Raw genomic sequence first — 22,860 nt, 5'->3', positions numbered from 1 at the left:
GGCATTTCAAATAATTTGTTAAAGCAATGGTTTAACTAGAAATAATAAAAATGTTTAATAAATTTACAATAGGTAATTTAATTTATTACTTTGATTCCTTGATATTTTTCCTTGTTCTATCAGGAAAAAAAATGTATTTCTCATTTTAAAAAATGGTCTTAAAGATGGTCTCATTTAACTGAAAGATATTGTAAACTATGTGACTAAGGAAGTGCCTCTTTTATGTAAACTTCTAGAAAGCTGAAAGGCTAACCTGTTATCCCCCACTTACACATATACTCATTGTAATGACCATCTAATTTGTTATAATTAGCATTTCATTTACAGCAATGGTTACTAAAAGAATAGACAAATTTTAACCAGTCTGAGTTCATACCCGATTCGACTACTTCCTGTGTAACCTTAGGAAAGTTACTTAACATTTTCAAACTGACTTTCCTCAAGTATAAAATGGAAATAATAAAAGTACTTAATTTCATGGAAATTAAAATAGAACTATACATATAAATTTTAATCTATGGGGTGATAATTTAGTAAGCATAAAATAAATTTAGCTATTACTCAAATCTTCATTGGTCTCATACATTTTAATTATTTTTGTCATAATTAATGATTCTTTTTTGTTATTTTTGCAAGCCATGTTTTTATATTTTAAGTAGTGTTGAAGCTACTTAAATGTTTGCACACACATATATATTTACATTATTTGTAGAAAGTTTTTAATGTTTCCATTAAAAACAATTTTTAAACTATAAAATGACTCATTACACTTAAATATATAAACTCTGGGACTCTAAAATAAAAAAAATTAGACCAAATTTTACTTGAATGATCTATTTTTATAATAATCCCCATGTAGGCATTAATTCAAATAAAACCATATATTTATAATTTTTTTAATATAATGTCATGTTTTCCTCACAAGTTCATTTTTCAGCAGCTACTGTCCCATGGATTCCCTGGTCAATGGGAACCACACTGCAGTGACAGAGTTCATTCTATTGGGCTTAACTGAGGATCCAGTCCTCCGAGTCTTCCTCTTTGTGATCATCCTGTGCATCTACCTGGTGACCATCTGTGGCAATCTCAGCACGATCATTCTCATCAGAGTCTCTTCTCAGCTCCATCACCCCATGTACTTTTTTCTGAGCCATTTAGCTTCTGCTGACATAGGCTTTTCATCTTCTGTCACACCCAATATGCTTGTAAACTTCCTGGTGGAGAGAAAGGCCATCTCCTACCTTGGGTATGGCATCCAGCTTGGTTCAGCCACTTTCTTTGGGACAGTGGAGTGCTTCCTTCTGGCTGTCATGGCCTATGATCGCTTTGTGGCAATCTGCAACCCACTGCTTTACTCCACCAAAATGTCCACACAAGTCTGTCTCCAGTTATTTGTAGTGGCTTATACAGGGGGTTTCCTCAATGGTGCTGCATTTACCCTTTCTGTCTTTTCTTTGCTCTTCTGTGGACCAAATCGAGTCAATCATTTTTTCTGTGATTTTGCTCCTTTAGTTGAGCTCTCCTGTTCTGATGTTGGTGTCTCTGCAATTGTTTCCACATTTTCTGCTGGCTCCATCATTGTGGTAACAGTTTTTGTCATTGCCATTTCCTACATCTACATCCTCATCACCATCCTGAGGATGCGCTCCACTGAGGGGCGCCTCAAGGCCTTCTCCACCTGCACCTCCCACCTCACTGCAGTCACTCTGTTCTATGGGACCATTACCTTCATTTATGTGATGCCCAGGTCCAACTATTCCACTGACCAGAACAAGGTGGTGTCTGTGTTCTACACAGTGGTGATCCCCATGCTAAATCCCCTCATCTACAGTCTCAGGAACCAGGAAATTAAAGGAGCTCTGAAGAGAGCACTTGGTAGGAAAATAGTTTCTTAATTATCTGTTTTTTGGTTAGACTAGAGAGAGTACTAATATCCCATAGATATAATAATAAAAGGAAATTGTGTGTCCTTGGTTGAAATATACCTACTGTACATAATTAGCCCATGTGGAACCTTTTAGTAAATGTAGAAGGGTTTATTTTTAGATATCAAATAGTAAATCATAAGTTTGTAATGAATTAGCTTTAATAAATTTAATTTATAGTTAAGAATAACAAATTATTTCCCATAAACATAATCTGCATAAAATTCTTTTTCATTTGTATTCATATTTTTTCAGAAGTAATTATCACTAGAAATTGAGGTGATTGTGCATATAATCTTTAAGGTTGTATTCATTTTCAACCACAACTCATCCTGCAATGTACATGATAATGTCATTTATGACTGAAAGAAAAATGACAAAGTAGAACAGAAAATAAAATTGCTAGAGATGTGTTTTTTAGTTTGTTTTTGCACTGTGATTATCTGTTGGATATTGGTTTTGTGGTCCCCTATAATTCTGGTCTGTGTTCCTAGCCTATGACTTCAGCCTTGGATATAGAAGGATCACCACAGAAGAAAATGTTAAGATGTCCCTGACTAATGTGTGAATTTCTCTGTCAGGTCAAAAGGGGACTTTCTATGTATAAATGAACACAATTCCTGCAATCTTTGAGGAAAGAGTGGAACATGCTTGGAGTGACTCACCCATGGTCAGACATGGTCACTCATGGTCAGGAAGCTTGAGGGATGCATATTTTCACCCTGAGGGTTTTATCTTTACATCTACATGCTGATGACTACAAAATTTATTTATCTTTTCCTGTCCTTTCTTTATTCGCATCTTGTTCCCCTCTAGTAGGGGGCACTATTATTGACTCAGTTTATTGATTCAGAAGTGTGAGAGTAATTTACTTCTTTCCCTGCACTCCTATATTTGATCACAATGTCTTGTCCATTCTGAGACCGATATTTATCTACTACTCTTCTCCATCTTCATTATTAGCACTTCTACTTCAAACTAAGATCCTCCATGTTTTGCTTATGATAGATAGCACCACTGTGATGGGTTAATTTTATGTAGTAACTTGAATAGACTGTGGTGGCCAGTTATTTGGTACAATACCACTATAGACACTCATTTGATGGTGTCTTTTTAGATGTGATTGACATTTAAATCAGCAGTCATTGACTAAAGGAGGTCATCCTTCACAGTATGGATGGGCTGTGTTCAGATAAAGACTTTAAGCAAAAAAGACTCAGGTCCTTTGAAGAGGAAGAACTTCTGTGTTCAGAGTGGCTTTGGACTCTGGACTGAAACACCAACTCTCACCGTATTTTTAATCTGCTCACCTGACCTTTGGATTTTTGACTTTCCATCCCCCACAACCATGTGAACAAAATCCCTAAAATTTCAGTCTCTTTTTCTTTCTCTCTCCCTCTCTGAAATAGATGTGTGTATATATGCATATGTGTGTACTCATGTCTCTGTGTGTAAACCTGTCTCTCTGGGAAAACCTAAGTAATATAACCCTATCTAGATTTTCCCTCTTCTGTCTCTAAATCTCGTCCAATTCATTCTCTCTTTGCCAACTATAGCCATAAATATAAATAATTTTCTTAAAATTTCTGAAGATTTTAGAATAAAGATACCTTTCTTAACATGTCCTATAAGTTCCTGAATATGACCTTTGTTTTCTTTCCATCTCTTATGAATTTTCCTCTAGGTATCTGAGAATACAGATTCTATGAACCAATGATTTGTTTTTCTTTCAAATCCTTAAACATACCCCCATTATTTGCTGCCTCTGGACTTTTCATAAAATACACGTTTTCCTTTACCTAGGCAAAACCTACCTATGCCATAGCTACCAACCTATATGTTATTTGACCAATTCTAGGGTGCCTTCTGGAAAAGCTTCAGACCATACTATGGACACCATTATCCTCTTGTAGAACCTTAGGTGTTTTCTTCAAAATACTTAGTGCACTGGTAGTTATTTATTCAGGTGCTTGTGTTTTCACAATGCTGGAAGCCTCACAGAGGAAACTACCAAAAATTCCTCCTCCCCAAGACTCTAATTTTCACACAGTTCCTGGAACATAGTTCCTAATTTTCATATAGTTCCTAGAACTTAAATGCATATTGGATATGAATGAATGAAAAAATTGATAAATTAATGGATGGCTGAATGAAACTTTTGCTCCTTCTTGAACCATTGATTCTGCTAATTTTGAGATCTTATTTTACAGAAGACAAGACACATAGAGGATAAGCAAAGGATCAAGATCACAACTGTCCTCTTAATTCTTTGATTTCTTTTAAGATATATACCCTGAGAAGGTTGACAAACAGAACATTTTGCTCTAGGGGACACTACTTCTGAAACATTTACTTCTGGCAAAGTCTTTCTGTTCAAAATACAGAGATGTCCAAATCTGAATATAAATTGACAGTGACAGGATAATTTGTATGAGACTCTCTGAAACAATAAACAAAAATAAGAATCTGGATAAGTACTTTTTGATGTTTGAAGGCATAGATTTCTGGTTAACTGAAGATGAATTAGCCTCATTCCTCCCTGGACTTCCCTCTTATTACTAAAAAGAAACTAACTATAACACAACAAATGAATATAGGAAGACTTCAGAAGGCAGATTCTAAGTGATCTCAAGACTGGAGGAAGAAAATAGCGGGGAGTCTCTTGGCTTTCCTTATTGCTTCCATCTACCGTGAAGGAGCAAACAGAGTCTCCAACCCAGGACCACCAACAGACCCAGACCAAAAACGTTTTAACAAAAACCTGTCCTTAGTCAAAAACCTGGGGGAAAAAGTAGCCTTAAAAGAACACCTGTTAGCAATTCTCGCCCTACTTCAGACAAACACGGATGAAAAGGTAGAATCCTCCGGCTCCTTCAGGTTTCAGTGGGGCCAACCAAGGGTTGATCCTCACCCCTCCCTTCCTCCCAGCCCCCTGCCTGGCTAGTGTTGGTGGTTCCACTGGGGAAATGAGCCTTCTGTGTTACCAGGCAGCCACAGACTTAATGAGATGATGTGAGGTGAGACTCTGGGCATTCTGTCCCCTCCCCTGTGTGCAGCCAGTGGGAACTGAGATTCCCCACCTGCAACAACAAAGCAGTACCACCCGCTCTCCTCCTCCTCCTTCCTAGAGGCAGCGCTGCCCAGTGGTGAGCAGAGCTTACTCAGAGGGAGGAGGCATGCACATCAGGACCCCACTTTCTCTGAAAGGAGTCAACAGGGCAGAGGGGGTGCTAGATTTCCACCTCACCCAACTGGAAGGAGGCAGTGTGAGTCACACTCCATTTTTGGTACTCTGGTATCAGTGGGGTGTAAAGAAAGCAAAAGGAGACAGCAGCAAGATGCAGAGGCAGCAATGGCAAAGTGGCCAAATGGCTGCTCCTCTGAGCTGCTGGCTTTATTTATATCAATAGGTTACATTTGGTCACAATGTAAGATGTTTTGGTTATGATTAGACAAGTGCTCCTGCCAAGCATACATTGGTTATCTCAAGAGTGCCTGGGGAAGACTGCAAAATATTCCAACCATGGGGAAAAGGGCACCTGTTACACCCCCCAACCCTCGAGTTTGCTCACCAGAGGAACACTGCCTTGTACATTTCCATGGTCAGAACCTCTCCAGTGGGGCCCGCAGAAATCCAAACATGTACTCTTTCCTAGAAATTCTAGTTTAACCTCAAACAGGAAAACTGCTTCACACACAAACACACACACACACACACACGTATATATCTTATGATGATATCCCCAATGTCCATAATACAATAATAACTAGTCTTATCAAGAATTAAAATGTTCACAAATTGAATAGGAAAAGACAAAGACTCCAACAAAGACGTCAAAATGATCTGATTGTGTTTTAAAGCAGCCATCAAAAAAATGCTTCACCTGGCTGAGGTTGTGGCTCAGCAGTAGAGCACTCGCCTCACATGCGCAAGGCCCTGGGTTCAATCCTCAGCACCACATAAAAATAAATAAGTGAAATAAAGGTATTAAAAAAGAAAAGAAAATATGTTTTTAAAAAAATGCTTCACCAAGCAAACACTAATTTTTCTTGAAAGAAATGAAAAAAAATTCAGCAAAGAAATTAAAGTTAAAAAAAATAAACCAAACTGAATTATAAAACTGTAACATTGTACCTATTAACAATGTTATATTAAATTGGAGGAATAGGTTCTGGTATTCTGTCTCTCTGTTGGACAGTAGGCTGGCTAGTTAACAAAAATGTTTTATATGTTCAAAATAGCTTGTAGAGAAGATTTTTAATGCTCTCACCACAAGGAAATGAAAAATATTTCAGGTGTTGGATATGGTAACTACCCTGATTTGATAATTACAAAATATATTATGAATAGAAATATCATGTTGTATCCTATAAATATTATTATTATTATGTGTCAATCTACAGTAAATCAACCCCCCAGACAACAATAACAAGAGGAAAATAAATAATAATATAATATAAAAAAAAATCATAATCTGAAAAATAAAATCATCAAAATTAAACAAACTTCTTGGATGGACTTTATAGTAGAGTTCAGAATAACAGAATGGAGATACATAGGACTTAAATAAAGATTAATAGAATTTACCTATCTAAACAGTAAAGAAAATAGATTGGAAAAGAGAAAAAACAGAGCTACGTGTACCTGTGAAACAATAAAAACAGCTGATATACATATGGTAGGTATCCAGAAGAAGAGAGTAAATGGGTAATTGAATCAGTATTCATACAAATGATGGGTGAAAATGTCCCAAAACTGGTGAAACAGATATGGAGTCACAGAACCAGGAATCTGGAAAAATGCATAATAATAGTTAAAAAAATCAAAGAATTCATGCCATGGCACATCCACATTCCAAATTACACTTTTAAAGATGAAAGAGAAAAATACTGAAAGTAGCCAGAAAGAAAGGACTCTTTGAAAACCAATCTTAAAGATGTTTCTCATCTGAAACCATGAAACTAAAAGGAAGTGGCACATTTTTTTCATTTTTAGGAATTGTACGTGTTTAAGGTATAAAACATGATGTTTTGATAGTGGTATGATTACTATAGTTAAGAAAATTAACTTATCCCTCATGCTACATCTTTTCTTTTGGTGGTAGTGAAGCCAGAATTACACAGGCAGATAGGCAAGGGTCAGATCCAGAGAATGAAAGGATTGAAATGTTAATTCCTTCAGAGCCCTTCCTCCACCCTTATCAAAAACCTGTCCCTGATCCAACCTGTTGCTAAGGTAACCTGTCCCAGGAATTGTCCCTCCCTATAGGAGTTGTAGAGTTGCTATTAATTCACCCGGGGCCCTTCCTACTTGGATCACTCCTCCCTGGCCCCTTCAGCTCACCTGTTTCCCACCTTTTGGCCATCCTTCCTTGCATTTCCTGGGCCTAGTCATGCATACAGGAAGGAGAGAGATAAGGGGGAAGGGTGCAGGAGAACAAAGGAAGCCTAGGATATATAAAAAAGCAGACTGCCTTCACTCCTGGGGATACCAGGATACCAGCTATGCCCTCCTTCTCCCCCTGCTAAATGTATATGCTTGCCTTGTTGTGCTTCTCTAATGTTATACTTCATCATGTGAGGGAGCAGAACCCATCACCAGTAACTGGCAGTATCAGTAGGAGCATTTAAAATTTACTTTCTTAGGATAGTATTAACTATAGTCCTGCCATACACTGGATTTCTAGACATTCATTTTACATAACTGCAACGTTGTACTTTCTGACCTTATCTTCCATTCTCCCATCTCCTGCTGACTGCCAATATGCTGTTTCTATGCATTTGCCTTTTAAAAGATTTTTGCATATAATTGAAATCATGTAATATTTTTATCTGACTTATTTCTCTTAGCATAAAATCCTCAAATTCTATTCAAGTTGTTGTAGATGGCAGGGAACCTTCTTTTTAAGGTTGAATAATAGTCCATTGTGTATGGACAATTTCTTTATCTATTCATCCACTAAAGGGCACTTAGGTTGTTATTATATCTTGGCTATCCTGAAAAATTGAGGGGAACATGATGGCTCACCTCTCTCCATGAGATGTTGATTTTATTTCTTTTGGGCTGTTCAGTAGGGACCTTCTCAAAACAAATAAAAAGCTTGTGTGGCTCCATCAGTGTCAGTGTGAACCTTTCACAACTCAATTGTATCATTGTTCCAGCTCTACAGTATAGGAATAGAATGCCCAATTAGAATGTGTATTAATTTATATAGGAGATAAAGAGCTGGCAATTGAAAGAGGAACTAGCCAGGGGCATATAGGGCAACATCTCTTGCATCCAATGCTCAGTCTTTGGATGAGAACAGCTGAGCCAGTGCTGGCCCTAATAAACACTGCATCCTGCTGATGCCCTGGTATCTTGTGTTTCTGTGCAAGAATTCCACAGCATATGTACCCAGAAGAATAATTGCTGGCTCCTACAGTAGTTCTAGCATTTACTTTTTGAGGAACCACCATACAGTTTTCATGTTACTGAAAGCTCCATCCTTGTGCCTGATGACAATCTAATAAGGAGGACATGGATTTGAGAAAAAGGAAGAAGAAAGTTATTTTTTTGCTAGCAAAGGAGAAGTATAGGGGACTCCTGTCCCTGTGATTCTGCCCATTGAGGAAAACAGGGGTTTTTTTGAAAGAGGATTCGAAGGCTACATTCCAGATGTGCCCTGACTGGGGTCCGAGGTGCACCCTGATGGTGTGTTGAAATTCACTTGATAATTTGTGAGATGGTCATTTCCTAGATCTTCCAGTGACATTTTTTCTCTGTAGTGCGTGTGTGCTCAAGGACAGACAACTAGGCCTAAAATATGGAAGAAAAGATAACCTGTCTTCCTAATCCTGTTAGGGAGGGGGAGAAGAGAAGGGAGAGAAAAAACATGTCCCTTTAATAATAAGCCTCGGTTGCAGAGCAGCAATATGCTTATATTCAAAGCATAAGGTGGACCACTGCGACAGCGTCACCAATTTAATATTGAAAAACCGGCCTCTACCTCAGAGCAAAGCCTGTCCAAGGAAGGGACATGACCTTTGTCCTTGGAAAGACCCACAGAGCACTCCTAGGCACATTCCCACCCTGCTAAATTGTTTATCTACAAATAACCGGAGAGATCTGCTGCGCCAGGTGTCCCTGACTCAGTCAGGCTAGGTGGGGATCCATAGCAACCCCCTAGCAGCCACCAATCAGCATGAGACAGGGAAATACCTGGGATGCCAGATGACCCTCCCAGTAGTTTATGGTGGTTGATAACATGTTGGGAAACCATGTAGTTCAGCACATACACCCCTCTTGGCTTAAACCAATCAGTTCAAATGAATACCCCTTTTGTAATGACCAATCACCCCTACCCAACTTGTTCCTGCCAGTGAATGTGCTAATCATATTTTAGAGTTGTTATTTGATTTTCCCGTGGTGTGTGATGATTTGCTAAGAGATGCTATGATGTATGTGGGGGTCCCTGCCTTCTCCAAAGAATGTATAAAACTGCTGCAAACCCTGGGCTCGGGGCCTCTCAGCGTCACCAGTTGCTGTGTGTGCGCCCGGAGGACCGAGCTAGCTCGCAATAAACACCTCTTTGCTGTTTGCATCGATCTTGGTCTCTGGTGGTCTTTGGGGGGGTCCCAAATTCGAGCATAACAATATTCACAGTGTGAACACAACAGAGTGTGAATGCCCATTGCCACAGTGTGCAAGGGTTTCTTTCTGTACCTTCACCAACCCTTATTATCTTCTGTCATTTTGGTAATAGCTCTCCCAATAAGTGCAAACTGATGTTTCCCTGTGGTTTCCGTTTCATTTACCTGATGTTTAGCAATACTGATTAGCACTTTTTCATGTGCTTGTTGGTCCTTGGTATGTCTTCATTACAGAAATGTTTATTCAGGTCCTCTTCTGATTTGGATATGAGGTGTCCCCAAAAGCTTATCTGTGAAACGATCCAAGAACATGTAGAGGAGAAATGATTGGGTTGTGAGAACCTTAATCAAGACTGTGAATTAACTCCCCTGATGGGATTAACTGAGTGGTGGCTGAGAGCTGATAGGGTGTGGCTGGAGGAGGTGGGCTATTATGGTATACATTTGGTGAGCTGACCTTAATCTCCCTCTCTGTGCTTCTTGATCATCATTTGAGCTGCTCTCCTTTGCCACCCTCTTCTGTCCTGATGTTCAGCATCACCTCAAGCCCCAAGGAATGGAGCCAGCTGCCTATGGACTGAGGCCTCTGAAACTATGAGCCCCCAAATAAACTATCCCTCCTCTAAAATTGTTTTTGTTGAGTCTTTTAGTCACAGCAGCAAAAAAGTTGATGAAAACAGGTCCTTTGTCTATTTTTTAATCAAGTTATTTGCTTTCTTGCTTCTGAGTTGTGTGAGTTCCTTATTTACTTGAAGATTAATTGCCACAATCTGCGTGGCTTTTATGCAGTTTTTCCCAAACTCAGGCTGATGATGGGATTGGAAAAAAAAAAAAAAAGACAAATAAATACATAAATATTTAGAGAGAGCTGGACCTGGTGGGAAAGCCAGGCTTGACTGACATCAAGCATGTTTATCATGTAGGTTTAAACATCAAAAGAATTTGTTGTGAGAAAGCTTATTCACAATAAACAAAAATGAGGTTGCAAGCAGGAGCAGCTCAATTAAAAGCTTATCAGCTTGTGCCCATTTCCCTTCTACCTCTAGGCAGCTGATAATTGGCTATTAAGCCAATAAATTCTGTGAACTACAGAACCTCCTTTGAATAGGGTGTCACCAGCAACTAAGCAGTCTCAATTGGAGTGTTTCCACTGAGAGTTCTCAGAGGGTCATCACCTCTGCCTTGGGATGGTTCAAAGAAACCTGTAGTCATTTGCTGCTCCCGACAATTAATCCCCTGTCAAATACTTATCAGATATCAGTTAGCAAATATTTTACCCAAATTCATAAGCTGCCTTTTCTTTTCCTTCTTAAAAAAAAACACATCTTTTACTTATTTTTTAATTTTAATGTGTACCTTTCTTATTTGTTTATTTATTTATTTGTTTGTTTGTTTGTTTATGTATTTACATATCCATCTATTTATTTATTTTTGCAGAGGTGGGATCAAACCCAGAGACTTGGTTCTATGGTTAGAACTTCCAGTGCTGTGTTGAGGAGAATCGGTGAGAAAGTGAGCACTTTTGTCTTCCTGCAATCCTAGAGGAAAACAATTTCAGCACTTTACTGTTATGTACAGTGTTAACTGTGGGCTGCTCATATGTGGCCTTTATTATATTGAGGTCTGTAACTTCTATACATTATATATTTTCTTTAGAGTTTTATCATGAAAAGGTATTGAATTTTTTAAATGATTTTTCAGCATCTTTTGAGATGATCATGATTTTAATCCTTTTTGTATTAATCCTTTTTGTATTAATGTCATAAAGTTGTGTATATTGAACCATTTTTGCATCCATGAGATAAATCTCATTTTGATCATGGTGAATGTACTGTTGAACTTCATTTGCTAGTATTTTGTTGAGGATTTTTGGCATCTATGCTTATTAGGGTTATTGGCCTATAATTTTCTTCTTTTGATGTATCCCCATCTGGCTTTGTTCTTAGGGTAATGGTGGTCTTGTAGAATAAGTTTGGAAGTATTTCCTTCTCAAATTTTTGGAAGAGTTTGAGGATTGGCATAAATTTTTCTCTATTTGTTAAATTTCACCAGTGAAGTCATCTGGTCTGAGTTTTCTTTGATGGTCTTTAATGGGAGATACTTGATTATTTATTCCATTCCCTTTCTTCTTAATGATGAGTTCCGATTTTCTATTTTTCATGTTCAATATTGGTAGGCTGTGTATTTCTAGGAATTTATCTAATTTCTTCTAGGTTATTGATGTATAATTGTTCATAGTAGTCTCTTATTCTTTGCATTTTTGTGATGTTAGTTTTAAATGTATTCTTTCATTTCTGATTTTATTTATGTGTTCTCTTTTCTCTTATTCTGGTAAAGAATTTGTCAATATTTTTTTCACATGACCTATATAATTTCTTTGATCTTTTGTATCATTTTTCTATTCTCTCACATTTATTTCTGCTCTGTTGTTTATTTTTTTTCTACTTTCTGCAAAATTGGGGCTTAGTTCATCTTTTTCCAACTACTTGAGGTTTTGGGGTTTTTTTTTTCTTAATGTAGGCACTTATCATTATAAAATTCCCTTTTATGGCTACCTTTTCTACATCTTGTAAGTTTTAGTTCATTTGTCTCAAGATACTTCTTGATTTCCCTTTTGATTTTCTTCAACCATTGGTTGTTCGGGAGGATGTTGTATAAATTCCAATAAGTAGTCGAAATATTTCTAGTTCTCCCTGTTATTGGTTGCTAGTTTCAAAAAAGATGAATGGTATATTTCAATCTCAAAGTTGTAAGGACTTGTTTTGTTGCCTCACAAATGACCTTTGCTGGGGGGTGTCCCATGTGCACTGGAGAAGAATGTGTTTTGGGCTTCTGATGGATCACATGTTCTGTTCACATACTTTAGGTCCATTTGATCTAAAGCATACTTCAAGTCCAATGTTTTCTTATTTGTCTTCTGTTTGGATGACCTGTCCTTTGTTAAAGTGGAATATTGGCGTCAAATACTAGAAGTTTATATGTGCCCTTAGTGAGGTCATATTTTCCTGGTTCCTCATTATGCTCATAGCCTGTGTAGTTGTCTGGGAATTTGAAGACGCAGCCCTTTTTTCCAGACTTAAGCATACTGCAGTAAACATTGGAACTGGTATAGTACTGGGGAGCCAAATGCAACAAGTTAAGTATATTTTTAGCTTTATTTTTTATTAATTAATTAACTTATTTTAATTAACAAGTAATAATTGTATGTACTTGGGAGGTACAATATGATATATTGATCTATGCTACATTATACAAAGATTAAATCTAGTTAATTCATCATTTCAATTTAACACTTTTTGTGATCAGAACTTTTTTGAGATGCACCATATATTATTATTAACCTTGGTCATTATGTAAGGCAATGGGTCACTTAAAGTTATCCTTCCGGTCTAATTGAAGCATTGAACTCCTTGGTCACTATCTTCCCTTTCTCCATTGTGCTCCCTTTCCCCAAGCTTCTGGTAATCACTTTCTACTCTCTGTTCCTGGGAGACTGACATTTTTAGATTCTGCCTGTGAGATCATATAGTTTGTGTCTTTCTGTGATTGGCTTGTTTCACTCAACATTATGTTCTCCAGTTCTATTCATGTTGTTGCAAGTGACATAATTTTCTTCTATTTAAGGCTGCGTAGTAGTCTATTTTATATATTCACGTTTTCTTTATTCATTCACTAATAGGCACTTGTATTGCATTCAGATCTTGACTATGATGAATAATTCATATATAAAAAGAATTTGTCCTAGAATCTTCTCTTTTATAGTTGAAGTCTCTTTATTGATCTGATGTAATTTCATGAATTTAGGCACCACTTAAATATTGTTCTGTCTAATTTATATCTGTACATCTGCAATTTCTTCCATTTAAAGAAGATAGAAGAATATATCTGCATTCAATAGTAATAAACAGTGAGAATTTAAAAAAAAATGATGGCACAGTTTTTTAGGAGCTGAAAAGAAATTGCCATTTGATAAGTAGTACTGGAAATTTTGATAATATTGTCACCCGTGATAAAATGGAAATGTACTCTTGGATTTGAAAAAATTCCAAGAAGAATATAGAAAATGTTACTCTGAGAGCTGCCTATCATGAAATATAACAGTGAGTCTAAATAAACAATTTGGGTTTTATGAAAAAATTTGGAAAAAAATATAAGAGGAGGGGAGAGAAAAATCTTGCTGGGTTTGAAAATAATGCATTTCTCATCCTCAGTATCTTCCAATGAAGTGGGGAATGAAATTTGGTCAGTGTAATGAAATTGACCAAATTATACTATGTACATATATAAACACATGAGAGTGAATTTTGCCTTTATGTATATCTATAATGCACTAATTTAAAAACCATAAATAAACAGAAAGACTGGTAGAATAGAGGAAAAGAAAGAGGGGCAGGGAGGAGGAGAGGAAAAGGAGAATTAATGGGGACTAAATTGGAGCAAATTATATTCCATTATTGTATAATTATATCAAAATGAATCCCAATATCACATCTAACTATAATGCACAAATAAACTTTTTTTAAAGAAGAGATTGAAGAGGGCTTATCTTGGTCAATTTTCTTCTTTGACTACCCCTGAATTATCTGTTTCTATGATGACAAAGACTAGAGTGTGAGTAATAATAGATTTTACTGATACTATAATGCAGTGTATTTCGTTACTATTCTACCTGGGGACTTCACTTAGGAGACTGGTGTTAGTATCAACATCTACTCACCAAAGCTAGACTATGGGAGGCATTTTGGAATATTCCTTGTCTCTATTTGTTCTCCATCCATCAGTCAAACTGCCAATTCTCTCTCTTATTTTTTTTTTCCAAACCTATTGCCTCCTTATTTTCTATTCTTTATGACCCTGGCTCAAATCTTCATCCTCTGTCTCTTGGAGTATTTTAATTTTCTCCTAACCAGCCACTCTTAAAAGTAAAACTTAACTTTGTTAAAGTGATCTAAATACATCTAGCCATTTTACTTCCTTGCATAAAGGTTTTCAATAGTTCCTTTCTGAATAAAGGACACCTTCCCATGAAATTTGTGGCTTTTTATAAACTGTTTCTAGTTGACATCATTGGTCACTACTTTTTCCCACCTCATTCTTAGTGCTTCATAAATGTGATTCTCCACATATACTGCTTTTTATTCTTATATGACATTTATAATGTTACTTCTTATATCTGAAACATCTTTCCATTGTTATTACCTTGCTTTACTAGTCATGTTGCAAGACATGTGCATTTTAGTGTTTTGTCTTCCAGAAAGTGTTATTTCATAATCCTGGTTGGTAAAAGTGGCCTTCCTTTGGCACCTTGTTATAAGTATGGGTGCAAAATTACTTCTAGACAAGTGTACACATAGGTTTTACATGATATAGTAAATGTTTAGAGGTCCGACAATGTTTATTTGTTTTTGTATCAGTATAATGCCTGACATTTAATAAATGCTTAGTAAGCTATCACATTGATCAGAACACTTTTCCAACAACACTAGAAAAAACATTCTCTTGGGTTTTGCATCTCTCTAATATGCAAGATGCTTGACTCGAGGGACAACAGGTCTTGCAAGGTCATAGGGATTTTCTATGTGACTATAGCTCTGCTGTCCCTACATGAAAACTAGAATATACCCTTTAAGTATCCAAAGTGGAAACTAACATCTGTATTTTGCCTGTTTGCACAGCTATATTGTTTTGAGAGTCAGTGTGTGTCATCTCCATATATTATTTCATGTTTTCTTATTTGAAATCAAATATAAAATAAGAGAAATTCAAAACACAATGTTCCTATAACACTATTATTTAATCATTTCGGGACTTTTAATTTATCCTTGTTACCTTTTAGATATTATTTGGCATTTTCACCTAATTAATGCAATAGTACTATAAATGTTCTGTGTTGCACTTTTCATTTTGTAAAACTTTGTTTTCTTATATATTCCAAACCTCACTTCTTGCACCCCATTACACGGAGGTAAAGGAAAATTAAATTCTAAGTCATGTTTACAGATGCCATGAATAGTTGTCTCAGTATTTGCTGAGTTGGAAGTCCCTGGGCTCAGCAAATCTCTCCTTACTTTTTCCATTATTGTGGCAATAATGTGAAGAAGAATAGATCACACTTCCGCAAATTCCTTTACTGTCATATGTATCTGTGGACAATATCTCTAGGTTTTTTTCCACAGATTTCTTTGTAGATTTAGACCTATGCAATGATGATTATTGTCAATATATTTATTGTAATGCTTATAAATAAAAGATATCATGTTAAATTTCTACAAATAAAAGAAGATTACATTATGGCAATGGGACTATTTGTTTTTAACATGTATTTAAATATGGATAGACTGCCAGTGAAATCATGGCATCATGGTTCAAGACCCAATTCCCTAAAGATGAGAATCAATCCAGTTTTCTATTCTTATTCTTTTTCCTAAGTCTCTACTTCGTGGGTTTTTTTAGGAATAGAGTTTGTTTAAATGCTTGACATAAAGTACTAGATTAGGCTTGATCACTCAACCCAAATGCTCTATCTCAGTAGCAGTGCTGAAGTCTTTATAGCCACTGAGGTACGGCCTACACTGCACAGGACCTGGAAACAGAGCACTTGAACCCACATTCTACCTGTACAAACTATTGGAACTCTTCAAGATTTGTTTTTTTCATTGCAAATTCAGAGGGATTTATAATTACCCGAATCACAGTACTTTTGTGAAAATTAAATGGAAAAGCAAGATGTTTTTGAACCAGAACTTCTATATTTATGTACTGGACCCAAATGTTGTTAGCTGCATCACTACTTACTCACTCTTTGTTTCAAATTATTTACTTGTAAATTAGGAATAATAGGGTTGTAAAAGGAAGAGGTGAATAAATGAATGTAATATGTTTAGACTGAGACCTGGCACATAGCAAATGTAAGTTATTGTTTGCTAAATAAATTAAATAAGGAAAAGGGCTTGACATCTGTAGGAGCTCAATAATAGTGATAGCTGGTACTATCATCATAACTGATCTCAAGGTGCTTCCAAATTGGTTTCAAATTGTTTAAAATTGAGAATTATAACAAAGAGGTATGATTTAAGCAGTTAAGAAGCATATGGTAGGTACTAAGTGTGATATGAGTACATGAACACTAGATAGGTTGTCTTAAATTCAAAGAATAGATCCTAAGAATATATCCCGACAGTTGCCTTCCCCAGGGCCTCCTTTACGTCTCTGTTCCTCAGGCTGTAGATGAGGGGGTTCAACATGGGGATCACCACTGTGTAGAACACAGACACCACTCGATTCTGGCTGGTGGAATAGCTGGACTTGGGCATCACATAGATGAAAGTGATGGTCCCATAGTAGAGAGTGACCGCAGTGAGGTGGGAGGTGCAGGTGGAGAAGGCCTTGTGGCGCCCTTCAGAGGAGCGCATCTTCAGGACTGTGGTGAGGATGTAGATGTAAGAGAGGGCAATGACAAACACTGTGAGCACAATGATGGAGCCAGAGGAGATGGAAGGGATAATTTCAATTAAGGAGACATCTGAGCAGGCAAGTTTCAACAAAGGGGAGAAGTCACAGAAAAAGTGATCGATTTGATTTGGTCCACAGAAAGACAGACTCAATAAACAACTAGTAAATGTCCAAGCATTCACACAGCCACCCAGGTAGGAGGCCCCCACTAAGAGAAGGCAGACTCTGGGGGACATGTGGGTGGAGTACAGCAGAGGAGAGCAGATGGCCACATAGCGATCATAGGCCATGGCAGCCAGGAGGAAGCATTCAGCTGTCCCAAATGTTACCACAGAACAGAGTTGGGCTTCACAGCCAGCCACAGGGAGGACTACTTCATGTTGCAGAAATCCTATAAGCATTATAGGTGTGACTGATGAGGAATACCCAATGTCTACAAAAGCCAGGTGGCTGAGGAATAGGTACATGGGAGTGTGAAGCTGAGAACAGCTTCTTATTAAAGCAATGATGCTGGTGTTGCCCACTAAAGTGACAACATATATTCCTAGAAATATCACCAAGAAGATGGTACAAAGTGTAGGATCCTCTGTCAACCCCAAGATGATGAACTCTGTCACCGTGGTGTGGTTTCCAACTTCCATCTCTTGTGTGACTTGTTCCTGTTAAGGGAAATGAGAATGTTTGTTTAATGTTTTCATTCCACACATTCCTGGTTTTCTTGGGTTATTCATTAGACTCCTTCATATTAACCTCTTCCTTTGCACACAGCACTAATGATCTGCTGGATTTCTTTTTTGTCTCCTAAGTAAAAGGAGCATAATTTAGCTTCTTCTTTTCAGTCTAGTTATATTCTTTTCTTCATGTGTTATTTATATAAACGTGTCTCTCAAACCATGACTCCTAAGCAGATCTCTATTCCAAGGTCCAGACCCATAGTTTCAATTGCTCTTCTCATCATCCTCAGTGATTTATTCCGAATCCTACAAATACCTTAAATCCAAACTTCCTTCCATTTATTTTTTCAACCACTCCTCCTGCATTTTATATCTGGGGAAGAACATCACTATCCACCAAAGTCTCTCATGTCTGTGACTTGGGAGTCTTCCTAGGCCTCTTCCTCTTGTATCTTCTCAATAAAATCCTATTGATTCTATTTACAACTGATTTCCAATTTTTATCTCTTCATCTCCTCCTTTTCATTTCCAGTCTTCCCTAGTCCCTAGGCAATTTTCTTCTATATTTTATCTATTTTCTCCTTCCTTTTATTATTTTTCTCTTATAATCCACAAAAATATGCTATAGTGATGTCTTGCTAGTTAAAAAAAAAAAAAAAAAAAGACGCACACAAAAAAAGGATGCCAAAGATATTCATTTAATTCTTTTAGTGCTTTCTCAGGTCTTCATGAAGAAATGTAATCTCATTAGCGCTGCATAAGGATATTCTTCCTGGTACATCCCTGCATGTGACTTGGCTTGTCTCTCCGAATGTTTCCATCCACCACTCACACTGACCAACTTTCCTGAACTATTTTAAGTCCCCTCCATGTGCTCTATTTTCTCTCCTTTGCTCCACTTTTCTTCTTGTTGGAAGCTCCTGCCTCCTACCATCATTATGATGGGCGACTTGTCCTCCCACATTCATATCCCTCCAAAGCCTTCTCTGACTAAGGGTGAATCTGGTTATAGACATTATGTTTTGCAGATCTCTAAATTGCTGTTATTTATACTGGGTTATGATTGTTTGCTTATTGTTTACCTTTCATTCTCTTCAATGACTACATATTCTCGGCAATAATTAATTTATCTTTGCATTAGAAACACCTAGTGCTTATGCATAAACAGTGCTGAAGAAAGAGTTGGTGAATGTATTCATGATTAGTGTAGTCTACAGGCTCTGGGCAACCAGAACCAGCCTTCATAGAGACAAAAGGCAGGGGAGACTTTTTAAGCTCATATAATGCGCTATAATAGTAATATAAGTGATATCTTAGTTTGTTTCTAAATAAAAACTAAATAATGATGTTGGGGAAAAAACAGAAATTCAAAAGAAACATTACTATGAAACATATCTACTATCACACTCTCAACCATTAGAAATTTGGTACATTTGTTTCCAGGAATTTTCCTCTCTAGATGTACTTTAATATAACTTTTAGCACATTGTAGATATATTTTAGCTTTTCCTTTTGATATAAAAATTGTATTACCTTATAATCTTTCACAAACATAATTTTTGAGATCTGCATAATAGCACACTGAGTAAATAGATCTTTATTTAATTGAGCACCCATCCCTTTTGGACATTCAGCTGTTCAATCTTTTTACTATCTGAACTAGGAATCTCATAAATTGAATCAAGCATTAGGAGGTTACCATAACAAAATATGATACATTTGAATTGTAATACCTTTCTTAGTCCTCCTCCTCCTCCTCCTCCTCCTCCTCCTCCTCTTCCTTCATTGCCCATTCTCATTTATTTTTCTTAAAACAATACTTCAAAGGAAATGTGTTCTGTGCTCCAAGGGAGTTTATCCCTATGATTTGCCACAAGGAAAATATTAACCCAAATTAGCTGAAGTTGCCATCAACTTCAGCTAAATAGCAATTCCTTTAGACAATGTCCAGCAATTTACAAATCCCTTTGCATGTGTTTCTCCCTATCACTCATTGATTTGTTGAGTTATTGGCTACACTTTGATTAAAAAATTTAGTACCCAGTGAAGGGAAGGGAGGGGACATGAAGAGAGGAAAGATGGTGGAATGAGACAGACATCATTACCCTAAGTACATGTATGAAAACATGAATGGTGTGACTCTACTTTGTGTACAATCAGAGACATGAAAAAATTGTGCTCTACTTGTGTAATATGAATTGAGTTGATTCTGCTGTTATATGTAACAGATTAGAATAAATTTTTTAAAAAAGAGTTCAGTGCCTTTTCCATATTCTGCCAATTTCTTGGGACAAGACAATTTCCTCTGTTTTGAAACAGTCCTAAGAAACAGAATTAATGATAAGTAATAATTATCATTAATTAGGAAAGACACAAAAAGTTACAGCAGCCATACTAAAGATTCAGTGAAAATTAGAAGAGCAAGGTGCATTTATCAATACAAAAAATTAAAGAATACTAATAATTTTAAAGTATTTCTTTCAAACAGTATAAAATAAAAATTATTCTATTTAGGAATTTTTTCAATGTCTGAAAATTTCACTTATGCATATCTTATCTTGCCATCAACTTCAGCTAAATAGCAATTCCTTTAGACAATGTCCAGCAATTTACAAATCCCTTTGCATGTGTTTTCTTTTATTGTCCTGCCAACTAAAGAAAGGTCTCACCTATAAATTCTTAACCTTAATAATACCTTACTATACATTTTTATTTATTTTAATTTGGGGATATATTAATATTGTATATTCCATATTACAATGTAAATTTTCACATAATATTATCAATGATATATTTTCCATGTTCATGAGTGATCTTCCATAGTTGAAATACTGTAATAAACAGATGTCAATTTTTTTTAGCTCAGTGCTTGGTGAGCTTCATAAGGCAGCTTCAATGACTTTTCTCAGTGTATCCCCCTATTACATATGCTTCTTCTTAAGTATAGTACTTTTCAAGAATCATGTTAACATGATGCTGTGGTTTTCTACTCAAGATTACTAATTGTAATGTCATAGAAACAAAATTTTCTGCCAACAACATTATTGCAGTTCTAAAACTTTAAGCATTTACCAGAAATAGTAAGTATCAATATTAAGGGTCCTTAAAATGTCTTCATTTCTCAAAAGTTTTAAAATTTCTGAATTTAGAATAAGTATTTAGTTTCCCCAATGGTGGATCTGAGTCCTTTGGTGAATGGTGAAGTACCATGAACAAACATTTGACACGTTAAAAAAAATGTGTTCTTTCTCTTCTTTGATTAATCTTCATTACATGTTTAAATTACTCATACCAGGATGCTTTGCTTGCCTTTGATGTTAACTCTATTATTAAAATTGTTTTTATTTTATCAGTTGGCTCACCATGAGCTTAATGATATAAACCCTCTACTTTCTATATCAAAATGTTGACATATTTGAGTATAGCTATCATGCCTCCATGGCCTTCCCTTTTCTAAAGTTAAGCGTCCATAGTTTCTTTGACCATTCAATTTGTGTTATGCTTCTTAGTCCCTTGAAATCCTCTTTGTCAGACTCTGTGAACATACTATGGTTTGAGGTATGAGGCTTAGCTTCCAGCAGCGTTCCTGCCCTTTGCCTTCTGACTCAAGCCCAGCTCAGGGGGCAACACACTCACATTGTGACACCCTGTGAGTTGGTTATGCTGATCACAGAGTCATGGAGACTGGAGTCAGACAACTCAGATCCTAGGCCACCCACTGGCCAGCTGTATTGACTTGCATCTGACACTTAATCTCTTTAACCCTCAGTGTTTGCACTTGTAAAAAGGGAATAATTGTCCTTACAGTGCAGCTGTGCTGTGAGATTAAAAAAAAATAATATCTGTAAATTATCCAAGGTATATTTTTGGTCATGCATCAGGGTTCAATAACTTCTTTTAAGGAAATAAAAATGAAATACTGGTAGATTTCCAGTTGGGCAACGTTTTTGATGAGAACTATAAATTTTTCCCCACACATCAAGGGGTTTTCACCACAAATCTAAAGCAAGACAGGAAGTACAGTAAATGATGCCTTCTTAGTTCTGGACTAAGTCATTCATATGCAAAATGCACTGATTTTTTTTTTCCCTCCCTTCCTCTCCACAGGATACTTAACAATCACAATGGTTCACCTGGATCAAGGACTCTGACCGCTGTAATATATTTTTCCTCATAGCATTGGACATCTGTGAAAATGAACAGAGAGCATAGGATTGTGAGCCTTTTCCCTAAGTGTCAGGATATTTCTTCTGATTTACCTTTTCATATTCCCAACTACTCAAGCTCAGCAATGATTTTGGCTGTCACAGACCCTGCAGTCTCCAGGGGGTAGCTAGGTGGAACCAGAATGACTGTTGCAACAATGCTTGTTTTGCTTGAGGGAATGGTTTCCACAGAGGTCAAAAACTAAAATTGATGAAAATAGTTCTTTTGTTTTCAATTTCTTGTTAAACAAATGAAAATTCAGTTTAACAAAATCAGTGAATCTTGCACTTGCCTTTTAGAAGCAGAATTATGGATCCTGAATTCCAAAAAGGACTTGATACAGTAGATGTTTTTTTAATTTGCTTTAGGTAAATGGGAACTGAATATTCCATATGAACCACTGAATGCACCCACTCGGCAAGGGAAATAGACACATTCAATGAAGATGAGGTGCATATTTGTATGCATGTTGGGAGAGAAAATAAGGCTTCAGTAAAACATGACAAATACTCTAGGGCTTATTGTTGCTTGCCCCTTTGAGAGGAAAGTACTAGAGTTTGTTGTACAGAAATGACTTATGGAACCAGGTGACTCATTAAGGCCTGGCTGGCCCTCCCCAAAGGGACATCTTCATCCATGGTGTCCTTCAGAATTCTTTTTCCCTTTTTTTAATGAAAGTGAAGGAAAGAGTTCTTGGTTTCCCAGAAGCATATCCAGAATTCAGAAGAAATAATTTATCTGCTTAATTAGGGTTAGTATGATGAAGTCGCAATACTTTCCAATTAAAATAACCTTTGAATCAAATTCAAGGAGCATTGGAATTGAAGGACACATAGTAAAGAAGGAAATTATTACTATGACTTAGTGACCATTCTAATGTTGAGAAAATTAGGATAATTCTAGACTTCTGTATACATAAGAATGTCCCTTATTCAAGTGTCTTGGAATTCTCTTTCCACTCAATAGAACAA

At 36.6% G+C, this 22,860-nt stretch overlaps 2 protein-coding genes across 2 annotated transcripts; one reads left to right on the top strand and one right to left on the bottom strand.

Annotated features, from left to right (window-relative positions):
* Window positions 1–946: 946 nt before the first annotated feature.
* LOC143391481 (olfactory receptor 5P76-like) lies at window positions 947–1,895 on the top strand. The gene has a single exon (XM_076844181.2). It carries the CDS (start codon window positions 951–953, stop codon window positions 1,893–1,895), a length of 945 nt encoding a protein of 314 aa, XP_076700296.2. The 5' UTR covers window positions 947–950.
* A 14,822-nt stretch (window positions 1,896–16,717) lies between these two features.
* On the bottom strand, window positions 16,718–17,653 carry LOC143391480 (olfactory receptor 5P1). The gene has a single exon (XM_076844179.2). It carries the CDS (start codon window positions 17,648–17,650, stop codon window positions 16,718–16,720), a length of 933 nt encoding a protein of 310 aa, XP_076700294.2. The 5' UTR covers window positions 17,651–17,653.
* Between the last annotated feature and the right edge of the window lie 5,207 nt (window positions 17,654–22,860).

The sequence above is a fragment of the Callospermophilus lateralis genome, chromosome 2 (genome assembly GCF_048772815.1).
Source record: "Callospermophilus lateralis isolate mCalLat2 chromosome 2, mCalLat2.hap1, whole genome shotgun sequence".
NCBI classification, from domain to species: domain Eukaryota; kingdom Metazoa; phylum Chordata; class Mammalia; order Rodentia; family Sciuridae; genus Callospermophilus; species Callospermophilus lateralis.
Note: the sequence above shows the minus strand (reverse complement) of the source record. Positions and strands in the feature narration are given on the sequence as shown.